At 38.5% G+C, this 16,356-nt stretch overlaps 1 protein-coding gene across 5 annotated transcripts in view; it reads left to right on the top strand.

Moving 5' to 3' along the window:
• EFHC1 (EF-hand domain containing 1) overlaps window positions 1–16,356 on the top strand; it is a 72,747-nt gene that overhangs the window by 16,355 nt on the left and 40,036 nt on the right. For all 5 annotated transcript variants that reach the window (XM_032409664.1, XM_032409665.1, XM_032409666.1 and 2 more), the window contains exons 4-7: window positions 330–479; window positions 3,472–3,664; window positions 9,393–9,613; window positions 15,775–15,915. In XM_032409664.1, coding sequence (XP_032265555.1) covers window positions 330–479; window positions 3,472–3,664; window positions 9,393–9,613; window positions 15,775–15,915 — 705 coding nt within the window. The remainder of the gene's footprint in view (window positions 1–329; window positions 480–3,471; window positions 3,665–9,392; window positions 9,614–15,774; window positions 15,916–16,356) is intronic.

Below are 16,356 nucleotides of genomic sequence, written 5' to 3'. Positions count from 1 at the left end.
GACTTACTCTGTTCTTGGGCACCTAACTAAATTTCATTGATCTAAATTCATATATGGAGCCAGTTACCATACTATCATGTCTTCAAGTTAGCTCAGCATATTGCCTAGCAATTTTATAATATAGACTACTTACAGTAATTATCAGTTGTTATCTGCATTATAGCGTTGGGTCAATTGGAGGCTTAATGTTGCTAAGATGTGCTTCAAACTGCAAGCTAACAATTAATTTGGACATTGGCATAGAAATTACTATTACACTTATCTTTACACCATCAGTTAATACTCCTGGAAGCTTCAAGAAAGATGATCATTACTTTTGCATGATTTAGGTATTTTTGGAAAGTCAAGGAATTGAATTAAATCCACCAGAGAAGATGGCTCTTGATCCTTACACTGAACTCCGGAAACAGCCTCTTCGTAAGTATGTCACCCCATCGGACTTTGACCAACTGAAGCAGTTTCTCACCTTTGACAAACAAGTAAGTGACGTCAGCACCTCAGTGGATTTGCTCATCTCCACATGTGATGCATGTTTATTAGCAAGCTGTTCTGGTAAATGTGTGTTTTAAAACATTACATCTGTAATTTAGCCATTTGGAGACAGTGCGATTTTTCTCGTTTCATCTAGAGTTAGAGGTACAGGAATGCCCAAGTTTTGTATTAAGATACCCAGAGGAGGTTGTGGAGTTAAGTCTCAGGAGTTCCACCAAACTTTTCAATCTTAAAGCAATTCCTGAGCTATGTCTGCTTCCCACTTTACGTTTCCATCCAACTACTTCTTTTCCCAAATAGGAGTTCATTTCATAGCCTTCTTTGGGAAACCCTAAGTGATTTATTGGGAAATTTCGGATCTATTGCATATAGGTAGATTTTTAATGTTAAAATAGTAATTTCACAGAAATCTCATCGCAGATGCTTCCTTGTTATATTTTATATGAATGTTTGAGTGTAGAATATTCTAGGTTTTTTCCAGCTCTGTTCCAACCGTCCTATCCTCCCCACTGTGAGTTGGTGTGTGGGGGCAGATTTGGTCTTCTCCTTTTTGTACAAAAGAAGATGGGGAGATCATCCTCAGTGCTTCTTTGCTGCTGGTGTTCTCTCAGAAATGTAATTCCTTTTAGTTCGGAAAAATTTGCCTAGCACTAGCATCGCCTTTTAAGGACATTCTTTATATCAATCATATATCTGTTATTCTTTTGTCTTTAAAGATTGTGTTGTTGATACTGTTACTAGAAGAGGTATGTCGATGGATAAAAAAAGACATTAATAAATGAAAATTCTTTCCATACTAATTACATATAAACAGTTCACATATACCTTTATTAATACATATGAGCCCCTGTATAAAACACAATGCTCTTTTTTCTTTCTCTTTTTTTTTTGTTTATTGAGGTCTAATTGATGTATAATATTATATTAACTTCAGGTGTACAACATAGTGATTCGACAATTGAATACATTGCAGAATTGTCACCACAATAAGTCTAGTTACCATCTGTCATATTACAAAGTTAATATAATATTATTCACAATATTCCCTATGCTGTACATTACGTTCCCATGACTTATTTATTTTATAACTGGAAGTTTGTGCTTCTTGATCCCCTTCACCTATTTCATCCATTCCCCCACCACCTGCATCCCAAGCTCCCTACCCTCTGGCAACCACCAATCTGTTCTCCATGTCTATGAGCTGGGTTTGGTTTTGTTTGTTTTGTTTTTTAGATTCCACATATAAGTGACATTATGCAATATTTGTCTTTCTATGTCTGACTTGTTTCACTTAGCATAATACCCTCAGAGTCCATCCATGTTGTTGCAAAGGGCAAGATTTCACTCTTTTATATGGCTGAGTAATATTCCATTGTATATATAAACTACATCTTCTTTCTCCATTCATCCATTGGTGGACAGGTTATTTCCAAATCTTGACTATTGTAAATAATGCTACAGTGAACATGGGGTTGCTTATATCTTTTTGAATAAGTGTTACGTTTTCTTTGGAGGCTACCCAGTAGTGGAATTGCTGGATCATATGGTATTTCTATTTTTAATTTTCTGAGGCACCTCATACTGTTTTCCATGTGGTCGCACCAATTTACATTCCCACCAACAGTGTACGAGGGTTCCTTTTTCTCCAACCAACACTTATTTCTTGTCTTTTTGATGATAGCCATTCTGACAAGTGTAAGGTGATATCTCATTGGTGTTTTGGTTTGCATTTCTCTGATGATTAATGATGTGGAGCATCTTTTCATGTATCTCTTGGCCATTTGTATGTCTTCTTTGGAAAAATATCTATTCAGATCCTCTGCCGAATTTTTTTTTAATCAGAATTTGTGGTTTTTTGTTACTGAGTTGTAGGAGTTCTTTATATATTTTAGATGTTAATCCCTTCCTTATCAGATATGATTTGCAAATATCTTCTCCCCTTCGATAGGCTGCATTTTCATTTTGTTGATAGTTTTCTTCATTGTATAGAAGCTTTTTAGTTTGATGTAGTCTCATTTGTTTATTTTTGCTTTTGTTTCCTTTGCCTTTGGAGTCACATCCAAAGAAACATGGCTCAGATCAATGTCAACAAGCTTACTGCCTATATTTCTCCTAGGAGTTTTATGTTTCAGGTCTTTAATCTATTTGGAGTTTATTTTTGTGTATGGTGTGAGAAAGTGGTCTAGTTTCATTCTTTTGCATGTAGCTGTCCACAGTTTTCCCAGCACCATTTATTGAAGAGACTCTTTCCCCATTGTATATTCTTGCCTCATTTTTCATAAATTAATTGACCATAGAAGTGTGAGTTTGTTTTTGGGCTCTCATTTCTGTTCTCTTGATCTATGTGTCTGTTTTTATGCCAGTGCCATACTGTTTTGATTACTATAGTGTTGTAGTATAGTTTGAAATCAGGGAGCATGGTACCTCTGCCTTTGTTCTTTCTCAAGAGTTTTTTGGCTATTCAGGGTCTTTTGTGGTTCCATACAAATTTTAGAATTATTTGTTCTAGTTCTGTGAAAAATGCCATTGGAATTTTGATAGGGATTGCATTAAATCTGTAGATTGCTTTGGGTAGCATGGACATTTTAACAATATTAATTCTTTTACTGTGAGCGCAAAATATCTCTCCACTTATTTGTATCTTCTTCAATTTCTTTCATCAGTGTCTTACAGTTTCCATTGCTCTTTTAATTCGGCTTCTCTTTCACTGACTAATATTTTGGATCAAAGTGAATTCTGCTTTCTCAGTACAAACTTATAAGCCTGTTATTTAATATTTTACAGCTGTTGACATCTGGTATATAATTTTTGTATGTTTTTCTATCTTTGGTGAATTTTTTTTTTTACCATCTGCGATTACTTCATAGTCTTTGTAGCTAATCTTTCCATCATTGTCTGATATCTGAATGCCAAAGTAGTTAAGTTAATCTCTCCACTTGTAGAATTCTTATTTAAGTCACTACTTTGGATTCCTCAAAGGTTCTTCGATTCTATGCAGTCTGGGATGATACGGACAGCATGTTTGGTGAATGTCGGACCTATATCATTCATTACTATCTTATGGATGATACAGTGGAAATTCGAGAAGTCCATGAACGGAACGATGGGCGAGATCCTTTCCCACTCCTGATGAACCGCCAGCGCATGCCAAAGGTTTTGGTGGAGAATGCAAGTATGTTTGATTCAGTTTATCCTCCGTAATTGTGACGTCTTTTGGATCTCGAAGGAGTTACTTAATCAGTATGGTCATTCCCTTTACACTTGGGAGGCTCTTGCTGCGTTCTTATAGGTACTCAAAAAATAGCTTTCCCATCAAAAACTAATGATGTAATGTATGGTGATTAACATAACAATAAAAAATTTAAAAAGAAATAGCTTTCCCGTAACTCCCCTCATTGCTTGCCCCACAGTCCAGGCTTGCCTCCAAAATGGTCTGGTGGAGATCACTGATACCCAAATCAAGGAAACAACCATAAGAGCAGTGGGAGATTCAATTAAAGTGCAGAAGAGCAAGGCTTCTGAAGTAAAGCAATTTAATATCAGATTTTTAATACATTTTTACAACAAGCTTGTTTTCATATAGCTTACCATTTCCTTATGTTCTTTCCTGACTTTACTTCTCACCTCAATACTTCCTAAACAGGAAGTTTGTATGTAGGATAACTTAAGATTGGAAAAGGCATGTCTGTGACTCAGAGGTGGGGCCCCATTGTGTCAGCCCCTGCTCTCTTTGCTGTGTAAAATAACCTAGTGACTGGAGAGGGAGAATGCAACAAAGTGCAGCTGACACCCGCCGCCCATCATTCTTTCTCTGGAATAAGTACACTTACTTTGGTTATTGACTTAGTGGTTTAAGAATTTTCTTTTGCAAAAATGTCATCTTGGTCATATGTGATGACATCTCTCATGCTTGGACGGCTGACAGAACTCTGTAAATACTTTTGTTGGTTTTCTTTTTACTCTATTTTTTGGAACTAGGAGATAAGAAATTTCAGGTATTGTGCAAGAGGTTTGTCTTAGAGATTATAAACAAGTTGAGGTTAGAGGTTATAAACAAATTGGCAGTCTGAAGGCTAAATTCAATCTATCTACATGTATTGATTTGCCTATATAGTATTTTTTTTTTTAAGCAGTGTTACTTGGGGGCAAGGAGGTGGAGATTTCCATCACTGGGATAGTAGATAAACAAAATGTGGTGAAGGTATATCTTGATAAATAGTAGTAATTACAAGCAATAACTAAATGTAAAGAAAGCAAATGGATGCACTTAAAAGCGAAATGCTGTGTAAAAAAAAAAAAGTGATGTACAATGCAATAATATTTATGTAAAGTGAAGTCCAAACAAAACGATATGCGTAGTACACACATAAAAAGCTGCACATTAGAACGGTTGCATATGAAGTAGAGGAGAATGAGATTGGGGAAATAGTCCTCATTTTAAAACTAAGAGAATTAGTGGCAAAAATCTGTCTTAGAGAAATGAAAATAATTGCTAATATAGCTCGCATTCTCAGATAGCAGCAACTGGATTTGAGCCCTAGTTCAACACAGTCCAGTTGCTGTTGACCATATTCTTATACTTGGCCTCCTGTAGAACCCTCTCAGGTTCTAGGACACTGAGACTAATGTACTAATTTAGGCCTTCCAGAATGCTTACATGAGCCTGAAATTCCTGCCATCTAGAGGATGTTAGATTTACGGTAGATTAAGAGAAAGAATGGGAATTTATTCAGGCATGAAAAAAGTATCACTGAAACTGAACCCCTTGAAATCTCGAGTTCTGTGTTTGTCTCTGCCGTATCAACATGGCCTATGTTTAAAATTTTAAATATGTGATCATCCTCTTTTATAACATCCCCAGTTTTTTTAAAGTAATCTGTGCAACCAACATGGGGCTTGAACTCACGACCCAAAGATGAAGAGTCACACACTCTCCCAACCGAGCCAGCCAAGCGCCTCTATAACATCTCAAATTTTAACCAAAATTTTCATCAAAGTTATGTGGAGAGGCAGCCTGGTGACATATATAGGGTCCTTTTAAGAGATAGGAAACATATCTTCTTGTGAAAGTTAGTCATGCAGTAGCAGGACAGAAAAGGCTAAGCTTCCATCAGCTGAATAATTCCTTTAACTAGAACTGTGATGTTGAAGAAGTAGCATCTAATTGACTCTCAAAGTCATTTATTTATCCAATGGATGATTTGAATTACATTCAATTGAACAAGAGTTAAATATCTGCTAAGGGAACTATTTCATGTAAGTGCTGTGGAGGATAAAATGAAAGCATAACTTCCAGACCTAGAATCTCTGTCCTTCAGTCACTTCTAGTGACTGTAGAGACAAGTCATATAAATACACAAAGCTGTTTAACAATAACACAAGTGTACCAGATCATCTGATTATGTAATTAGTTATGTCATGTAGACAGAGCTCAGAAGAAGAGATGTGACCTAGAAAGACTAAGGAAGGCTTTGTGGGAGACCTGAGGTTGGACCCAGATTTAGAGTGGCAGAGAACAAAGGGAAAGTGCACGTTAGAGAACAAGAGCAAGGGTTGGGCATTAGGAACAAGTATGTTATGTTTGGGGGCATCCAAGAGACAGTGGCTAGGCAGAATTTGTGTTGGACAGTAATAGGCGTTACGGGAGTATCTTTCAGAAGTTCTTTTTGCCAACGCCTTCATTTAAGTAGTTAAGATGAATAAAAATTGTATTTTTATAATGGAGAGAGTTAAAGTTTCAGGAATTATAAAAGTTCGTTCTTTGTTGAACGTAATTGCAGTTTACCACTATGTGGTAAGTAATGTCAAAAGAAGGTCACCAGAAGCTTTCTACTCAGCTGTTGAACCTAAGGTTCTAGGTTCTTAAAGTCTGTTAACTATCCTTTAGACTGGCTTTCATCCTTTGACCTTGCCTTTCCCTTGGTAAATACAAATGTTAAACAACATCAAAATTGTACACTCTAAATACGTACAACTTATTGTAGTCGATTATACCTCAATAACGTAAAAATATAAATCCATACTTAGATATGTTATAGTCAAACTTAAGAACACCAAATTCAAAAAGATCATAAAAGCAGCCCGAGAAACAAGGTTATCCATACAGAATGGCAGCTACAATGACAACTGACCTCTCAATAGCAACACTAGTTACCAAAGACAGCGTACTGAAATCTTCAGAGTGCTGAGAAGAAAACAGAATTTAATACCTAGAGAAACTATCTTTCAAGAAGAAAGTGAAATACATTTCCAGGCAAACAAAACAGATTTTACTAACAAAAGACCCTTACTAGGAATATTCTAGGGTGTACTTTTAGTAGAAAGAAAATTATTCCAGAAGTAAGGTCTGAGATATAAGAAGTGATTTTAAAAAAAGAAGAAGAAAATGGCAGCGTGTGGGTATATCTAAATAAACATTGACTATACAAACTAAAAAAACAATGTTGAATTTGTGGGAGTTAAAAAATATCAAGGTAGAATTGAAATATATTACAACAAAGACTTAGGAGAAGTGATAGGATTAAAAAACAATAAACTTTGAAAAATATTTTAAGAACATACTTAAGATACAGAGACATAAAAAGGTCAAAAAAGATGTACAATCAAATAGCAAAAGAAACTGATAAGGCTATATTACTAAAATACCAATAGACATTAAGGCAGAAAGCATTGGTAGAGATAAAGAAGATCATACATATTGCAAGAATTGTATTTACCAGGAAAATATACTAATTCTAAACTTGAATGCAGTTAGTAACATGGCTTCAAAACATGAAAGACAAAAATTTATAGCATTATTAGGCAAAGAGAATGGACAAATTCATCAAAATAGTGGGAGTCATTAAAACATTTCTTCTTATAATTGTTAGATCAAAAAGGTAAGTCAATAAGCACATATATATATGATTTAAATAATAGAATGGTCAGTGTTGATATAATGAATGCATCAACACCTGGAGAATTCCCATTTCTTCAAGTACAAATGGAACACTTATAAAAACTGGTCAGTCTTAACGTTATTTTTAAAGTCGGGGCATCTTATACCATATTTTCTAATTTCAACACAAGTTAGAATTCAATTTCAGAACTATTAAAAAAAACTCATGTATTTGGAAATTAATTTCAGTTAGATGAAACGAGCAAATTTTAATTGAAATTAAATTAAATTTTTATTCCAGTATAGTTAACATACAGTGTTATGTTAGTTTCAGGTGTACAATATAGTGATTCAACACTTCCATGTATTACTCAGTGCTCATCAAGATACGTGTACTTTTAATCCCCTTCACCTACTTCACCCATCCCTCTACCGACTTCCCTTCTGGTAACCATCCGTTTGTTCTCTGTAGTTAAGAGTCTGTTTTTTGGTTTGTCTCTTTTTTGTGTGTGTGAAATGAGCAAAATTTTAGAAAAATTTAACTTGTCCAAGAGGAAATAGAGACCAAATGTCTTTAACCATTAAGAAAATAGAATCACTTAAAAAATTCTCCACAAAGAAAACACCAGATCTAGATAATTTTTCAGTTTTGCCAAATAAGGAACAGCTAATTATAAGCCTAATACAGATTCATAGACAAGAACTAATTCATTCATTAAGAAAAGACCAATAAAACCAAAGACACCATGAGTAAGACTACAGTCATATATGCAAAAAACTTAAATAAAATATCCGTAAATGAAATCCAGCTACATATGAAAAATATAATCGTTAAGCAAAAAAGGTGAATGGTTGTACAGTGTGTGTGCACACGTGTGCACATGCACCCACACACACACCCCAGGTCTCCTGGAACATTGTTGACTGTGTCCCCCAGTGGCCATCACTTCCTGGGGTAACTCAAAGGGGTCTAGTAGGGTTAAGCACTAGGCAATGGGAGAAGGAACCCTTGGTCTATAGGGCTTTTAAGATGCATGATTGGGAAAATCATGATCTTTTGGCATGATCAAGGACTGGCGCTCAAGCCTTTCTGCCTGATGTAACAAAACCTTAGCCTTCTCTCCTATTTTTCCATCTTATCAATTATCAGTTGGGAAAATAGTGGCCTCTCAAGCACCCTGTGATCAGAGTTCTAGGGTCAAGCTTTGTGGTTACAGCTATACAGTGTGGCACTTTACCAGAATTGGCTATCTTACGGTTTCCATGGTGGCCATGCTGCAGGGAATCAGTCTTAAATTTAAGTCAATCCTTAGTTCCCATAAAACAATGTGATAGAATTGGATTTATTCCTCCCAAAATGCAAGGTTGATTCTACATTTGAAAATCTGTTGAGTGCCCAGATAAACAGATTAGTATGATCATCTCACTGACCCTGCCTCCTGCCAGAAGACTAGGTCAGACTGTCCTTCTAGCAGTGATCACAATTGCAATGAAACTATTATTTGTGTAATTGTTTAGTATCCGTTGTCCCAAACAGACTGTTTTCTCCATCAAGGCAGAAATCTCACCTACACTGTTAATTGTTATAATCTCGGTATTTAGCAGTGAACCTGGTACATGATATATGTGGTCATTGATAATATGTTGTGTGAATGAATAAATGGGTCAAAGGTTGAACTGAATGATTTAGATCCCTCCGTTGATCTTGTACTCTATAGAAGGACATTTATTCTTTCCTCCTATAATGATTTCCCCTAAGCATGAGTTCTGCTAAGGTTAGTGACCTGTACTGATAGTTCAAGCTGAATAAGGGAGAATGACTTCACAAAAACTATCTGGGATCTTATTTCTGTGTCCAGTCAACAGATGGAAATACACAACCTTATTTTCTGCTGGGAGAGTAGAGGAGACCCTTGACCAGAGCTAGAGACCATAATTCTCAAGAGTGCCCAGCTGCTGTGTGTCAGTCTTTCTTCCCATCCTTATTCCTTTTCTTTCTTCTCTCCCTGTTATCTTCTGTCAGAGAACTTCCCTCAGTGTGTGCTGGAGATCTCTGATCAAGAGGTGTTGGAATGGTATACCGCCAAAGACTTCATTGTGGGGAAACCACTCACTATCCTCGGGAGAACCTTCTTCATCTATGATTGTGATCCTTTCACTCGACAGTATTACAAAGAAAAGTTTGGAATCTCTGATTTACCACGTATTGATGTGAGCAAGAAGGAGCCACCTCCTGTGAAACCGGTAATGGAACACTAGTTCCGAGTGTAGTGCGAGAATTAATCTTTTGATATAGAGGCTTAAGAAAAAGAAAAAACAGAGTCATGTGAATACCTAATAAAAGATGGACAAAGCATATGATACAGAGCACTTCACAAAAGAAGAAATACAAATGGCTAATGAACATATGAAAAGACCCTCCTCCATGCTCAGTGCAGAGTTTTGTTTCAGATTCTCTGTCCTTCTCCCTCTCCTTCTGCCCCTCCCGCTCATGCTCTCTCTCTCTCTCAAAAATAAATTAAAAAAAAAAAGACCCTCAACTTAACTGATAATCAAAGAAAATAGAAATGAAAATAATGAGGTTTTGGATGTATTTGATTTAAAAAGACTCACAATATCCAGTGTTTGCCCTGATCTGAAGAAGTGGACATTTTCTTTTCTTTTTTTTTTTTTTTTATTTTTTTTTTTTTTTTATATTTTTTATTTATTTATTTGAGAGAGAGAGAGAGCGAGAGAGAGCACATGAGAGGGGGGAGGGTCAGAGGGAGAAGCAGACTCCCCGCCGAGCAGGGAGCCCGATGCGGGACTCGATCCGGGGACTCCAGGATCATGACCTGAGCCGAAGGCAGTCGCTCAACCAACTGAGCCACCCAGGCGCCCTTTTTTCAATTTTTTAAAGTAATCCCTACACCTGCTATCAGGCTCAAACCCACAACCCTGAGACCAAGAGCCGCATGCTCTACTGACTGAGCCAGCGAGATAACCCCGAAATGGTCATTTTCATATACTGTTAACAGGAGAGCCAATAGGAAAAACCTTTTTGAAGGGCAGTGTCGTCCTTTTAATTTTTTCAAAATAAAATATTACCTGTCTCTTGATCTAGAAAATCTGGTTTGGGGACCATAAAGCGATAGGTGTAAGGATATGTGTAAGTAAGGATTACTTATAATAAAGTGTAAGGAGATTGGCAGAATAAACTATAGAACAGTGAGAAGAATGTGAGACTATAAGACTGGTTAAAGAGAAAAAGAGGAAGTCAGTCTCTGCATATCAACATGGAAAAATGTCCGTCACATTTGTAAGTGAATGCGTTTATGTTATACGGCCCTGTTCGTGTAAATTGCTGCATACAGTATCTGCTCTCCACTCACACTGTTCACAGTGGGTAGTTCCACATGTGAGAATGGGGGGTGGGGAGGGCAGTGCGAGATGACAAGGGACCTTTCTTTTTATACTCTGTGTGCTTTTAATTTCTCTTCTTATACCAAACCTTGTATTACTTCTATTATTTTATTATTTTTTATTTTTATTTGTTTAAAGATTTATTTATTTATTTGAGAGAGAGAGACAGAGAGAGTACAAGCAGGGGGAGAGGCAGAGGGAGAGGGAGAAGCAGACTCCCTGCTGAGCTGGGAGCCGGACGTGGACGCGATCCCAGGACCCGGAGATCATGACCTGAGCCGAAGGCAGATGCTTAACAATCTGAGCCACCCAGGCGCCCCATATAATTTTTTTATTTTGATTAAAAAAGACATCTCTTAAAATTCCAGCCTGCCTATCTATCAGACCCTTTTACTTAAAAACTAATTGGGAGTGAACAGAAGCTGATTAATGAAGATGTTGGAAGATGGCTTTCTTTCATTGCCACATAGCTTTCCTTAGAATTATACTGAACCACGAAATTTAGTACTGTGTACCACAGAGTCCATTCTGATCTGAGAGTAAGGTCATGGTTCTTTTAAATGCACCCACATGGTAATCGGATAGACTTGAGCCTTCAGAGTGGTTCAGCCACATATTTTAGAAATTCAAGTAAGAATTGCATGTGGGAGCACCTGGGTCACTCAGTCCGTTGAGCGACCAACTCTTGATTTCTGCTCAAGTCATGGTCTCAGGATCATGGGATGGAGCCCCACGTGGGGCTCTGCACTGGGCGTGAGTCTGCTTGAGATTCTTTCTCTCCCCCCTGACCCCCCTCGCACTTGCGCACCCTCTCTCTCTCAAAAAAAAAAAAAAAAAAGAATTGCCTGTGTTAAAAATTACACATTATACAGCAAATTCAAGAAGTATCTGATGTGGGGCGTCTGGGTGGCTCAGTTGGTTAAGCGACTGCCTTCAGCTCAGGTCATGATCCTGGAGTCCTGGGATCGAGTCCCGCATCAGACTCCCCGCTTGGCAGGGAGTCTGCTTCTCCCTCTGACCCTCCCCCCTCTCATGCTCTCTCTGTCACATTCTTTCTCTCTCAAATAAATAAATAAAATCTTTAAAAAAAAGAAAAAAAAGAAGAAGTATCTGATGTGTTAAGGAAGCGCCGTATCACAGACCATAAGCATTGGCACCTGCTCCGCGCACTTGGGGCTGGAGCAATGCATCCAGCCTCTTTGGTCTGTTGCCTATGTATAAAATTGGGTATTGATACCTGTGACCTATCTTTATATATAAAGATATATATCTTTACTCCTCTGTGTGTAAAATAAGGTTGTGGCTCTTTCTTTTCAAAAGAAAGCTGTGAATGGAAGGATGGAATTAATGAATTCCTCCAGCACAGGCGTTTGCCTTCCCCTGATCGGCTGCCCTGCTTCTTGCATTTAGCCTCCAAGTACCCTGAGTTAGCTGTGGTTCTGGCAGCACAGCCTCCTGTTTCACTCTCCTGCACTTTTGCTGATGCTCTTCCACGCGCTTGAACCCCTTTGCCATCATTTCTTTACACAGCTCTTCCTTACCCTTCCAGACTCGGTGTAGGCCTCCTCTCTTCCAAGAAGGCATCTCTAAGCTCCCAGCAGGCTTAATCACCTCTCCTGTGTGTTCCTGGGGTCCCGTGCCTCCCTCTGCTAGTACTTACCTATTATATTAAAGTATCTGTCTAAGAATCTTTTTTACTACACCGTAAGGTCCTTGAGGCCAGGGAGCACTTAACTCAGTGCCTAGCAAATAGGACGCATGTGGTATGTTTCTTGAACTAGAGAAGAAGACTGCCTATGAAGTATGCATTTGTTCCCCAAAGAGGCAAGTGATATCTTAGGCCAGCCTTTTGGAACCAACATTTCATAAAAACAATTACAAAGAAGGATTTGGATTTAATATGCTATGAGTTCCCAGGGGCAATAAAACTTCTGGAAGGAAGTATGGATCAAGATAATACTTCTTGCTGTCAGTTTTTTTCTCTGATAGGATTCTTTACCAATGAATGGGCTCATTGATTAAGAATTATAATAAAGCCCTTGCTCCTATCCCCAAATATTGGGGTACCATTTGTTGCAATATATGAGAAAAAGTACCATAGGAAAGATCTAGATTTTGATTAAGCAAACTATTCCATCACTTCAGTTTATAGAGAAGTATAGTATGAGATAGCAGTCCAAGGTCACACTGCAAAGTACAAGGGGGAGTTTATTAAATGCCAAACCCCTTTACAAGAAGGAATCTGACCTAGCCAGGAAGTAGAATGGGGAGGGACTGCAATATAATAGTGCATTTTTCTTAGTGAAAGGCTTTGATCCATCTTTTGAGTTGATACAAGTTCTGAGTCCTACAACGCCTCTGCTCCCCATTCTTTGACTTTCATCTTTTTCTTCTAACCTGTCTTCTAAAGAAAGGAAGGGAAGGGAGGGCTTAGATGAGAGCAGAGTGAACTGAAGAACCACTGTAGATTTTGGTTCGTTTGTTTTGCCCTATCTCAGTCACCCTGTAAAATAAAACCAATTCTCCATCCATACATATGGCACATGGCTCACATCCATACATATGGCTCATAGTATTTGGTCAGTTTATTTTCAGTAAATTCTTTGTAATAAACAATTACACGTAAGCGCTCTCTGCTTGTCCATGGAAGTCTTTGTTGGAAATGAGTAGGAGAGCACCACTTACCAAACAGCAAATACCTTTCAGTTCTCCTTAGTCATTATGCTTCCGTCATTTAAACCCTGCACAATGTGGTTGGAAAGCAGGGGTGGGAAGCTGTAGCTGGGTTCTCGAGGGATAAAGCTAGAGGCAGGCCAATGATCACGGGTAGAAGCAGATATGAAGAGGACATATTCAAGAATCATGACACTTAGGTCAGGCTAATCTGTTAGCTCAGGAGTAAGTAAATGTATCCACTGGCCAGATGTGTCCGTCTTAGGTTGACTCCATTGGGAGACCTGCTGGTAGGGAAGACAAAGAATCCAGAACTAGGAGAGCAAATCCACTATGGAGCTGGCCTCTGGAAGCTTTATCTGGAGGATTATGGGACTCTCAAGCTCCCTGTGTACTTGTTTTGTTAAGATAATTTGGGTGGAGCATGTAAGCAGGATTATCGAGGAGTGAGTGGCTCATCTAGTTTAGAACAGGACACCGACAGTAGACAGTAGCTTGCAGGACGAGAAGCATAGTGCCAGGACCCCAGGCATAGGGGCTGATATTTAGGGAAGGTCTTCATTCCAAGCAGGGGGCATAAGGTGTGATTCAGAAAAAATAGGTTGAACTCTGTTAAAACACAAAAAGAATTTGAGAGGAAGGTGTTCAGAGGCTTACCTCCCTATTTCAAAATTCTTCAATCTCCACTGCCAACACCCAGAGGAAGTTTAGATTCCACCACTGTATATTTCTGCCTATCCTCTAGAGTAACTCAAATGCTCAGCATGTGGTGTCTCACCCAAGGTCCCTCTGTCCATGGCAAACCTGTATATTCATTGAGTAGTGGTTTTGCATTTAGAGCAAGTTAGGCCATTGTCCATCTACCGGATGCACTAGTCATATTTCCTCCATGATGATCACATTACGGCCCCAGGAGGTGGGCGAAGAGGCAGTGATCCAGGCACTACACCTTGGATGAGCAGAGTAGTCACAGGTTTTGAGGAAGTACCTATTATAGATGGACTGTATAGACTAATTTGTCAAAGTGCTTCAATACAATATATAGAAAGATTTGGGGAAGGTCCCTACACATGAAATGTATGGAATAAGCTGACTTTGCTGAGAAAGCATAGCAAAAAGGAGTCAAAGAGAAAGAACTCTGCTGCAGTCCTCATCGAGGAGAGGAAAACAGCCACTGAACTCAAGTTTTTAGACCAAGAAATCCTACCATCTTAGAGTGATGCTTTCAGCTCTTCATGGGGCCTGAATGAAAAATAAAAGCTCATCCTGTACTTTCACGCTAACTCACCAAATAACCGTCATAGCAGAAGTTTGGTTTCTTGAGTTTGCTCCTTTGCTAGAAAGGAGAGTCCGGAGTGGACAAGGAGTCTGAGTTCTCAGTAAAGAATGGCTGCCATCCCTGTTTGTGTGGCAAAAATCAAGAACTAAAAATACTAGAAATAAGGAGGTAAATAGGAAAATAGTGGCACTAACCAAGTCCTGCCCTCCCCCAATGCCAACACACACACACACATCCTAGAACAAAGAAGTCACAGATCCTTGGGCTTGTCCATGGTAGGATGACCACAGGGCCAGGATTGGGACCAGGAGTAGGGCCAGGTCCTGCTTTGGTGGTAAGGGATCAGTGGACATCAGCAACACATGAGTCCTCCCTTATCCACGGTTTTGCTTTTCACGGTTTCAGTTACCCACGGTCAACCGCAGTCTGGAAGCAGATGATCCTCCTCCTGATGTATCATCAGAAGGTCAATAGTAGCCTAACACTATGTCACAACACCTATGTCATTCACCTCACTTCATCTCATCATGTAGGCATTTAATCATCTTATGTCATCACAAGAAGGGTGAGTGTAGTACAATAAAATATTTTGAGAGACCACATTCACGTAACTTTTATTACAGTATGTCGTTATAATTGTTCTACTTTATTATTGGTTATCATTGTTAATCTCTTACTGTGTCTAATTTATAAGTTAAATTTTATCAAAAGTATGTATGGGAAAAAGCATAGTATATACAGGGTTCAGGCATCTACTGGGGGTCTTGGAACATATCCCCCGTGGGTAAGGGGGACTGCTGAACTTTTGGTCTAGCCCTTTGGGTTACTGTGTAGCATCATCTGTCATTCCTATGAGCAGTGATCATGGTATAAAGCTTATATATAAAAAGGAATGGAATATGCAATGTTTTAGTTTCTGACTACAGTACATTTGTGTATATAGAAATTGCTTTTGAATAAGTATCTTCTAGATATTTAAAAAAGAAACTTGGTTACCTTTAATGTAATTTTAACACAAATAGCATCTGCTTTATTTCTTCTATTTCTCCAGGAATTACCTCCCTATAACGGTTATGGACTTGTTGAAGACTCTGCTCAGAATTGCTTTGTTCTCATTCCAAAGGCTCCGAAAAAAGATGTTATTAAAATGCTGGTGAACGATAACAAGGTGCTTCGTTATTTGGCTGCACTGGTGAGGATGATTTCCGTGTGCTAAGATTCCGTTCGGTCTCAATACTGTGCCCAGTGGTCTTTTTTGTCTGTTAAGCTGCAGGGTAACAGTCGGCAGAGTCGTGTGTTATTTAAACAGCCACGGGACCCAGTCCCCAGCCTTTGGGTGGGTTGGGTAGTGTTAGCAGTGGTCCCTGAGCCAAGACCTAGCTCTAGTCCTATCTCCTGGAAACATCGTTCTTAGACCATTAATCTCTCCCTTCTACCCCTCAAATTTTGACTGACCTTTTTGCCTTTTTTATTAAGTAATTATGAAAGCCTGACATAGTGAAATTATCTGTGTACTTGTGTGCAATCGAGTGTACTGTGATTTCCTTGAGGGTAGGGACTGTATCTTACTAATTTTTATCATTACTTGTGATATCTAGCTTGATGTATTTTGTATTTCTTAAATGTAATAAAT

Source organism: Phoca vitulina, unplaced genomic scaffold (assembly GCF_004348235.1).
Source record: "Phoca vitulina isolate PV1807 unplaced genomic scaffold, GSC_HSeal_1.0 scaffold11, whole genome shotgun sequence".
NCBI classification, from domain to species: Eukaryota; Metazoa; Chordata; class Mammalia; order Carnivora; family Phocidae; genus Phoca; species Phoca vitulina.
Note: the sequence above shows the minus strand (reverse complement) of the source record. Positions and strands in the feature narration are given on the sequence as shown.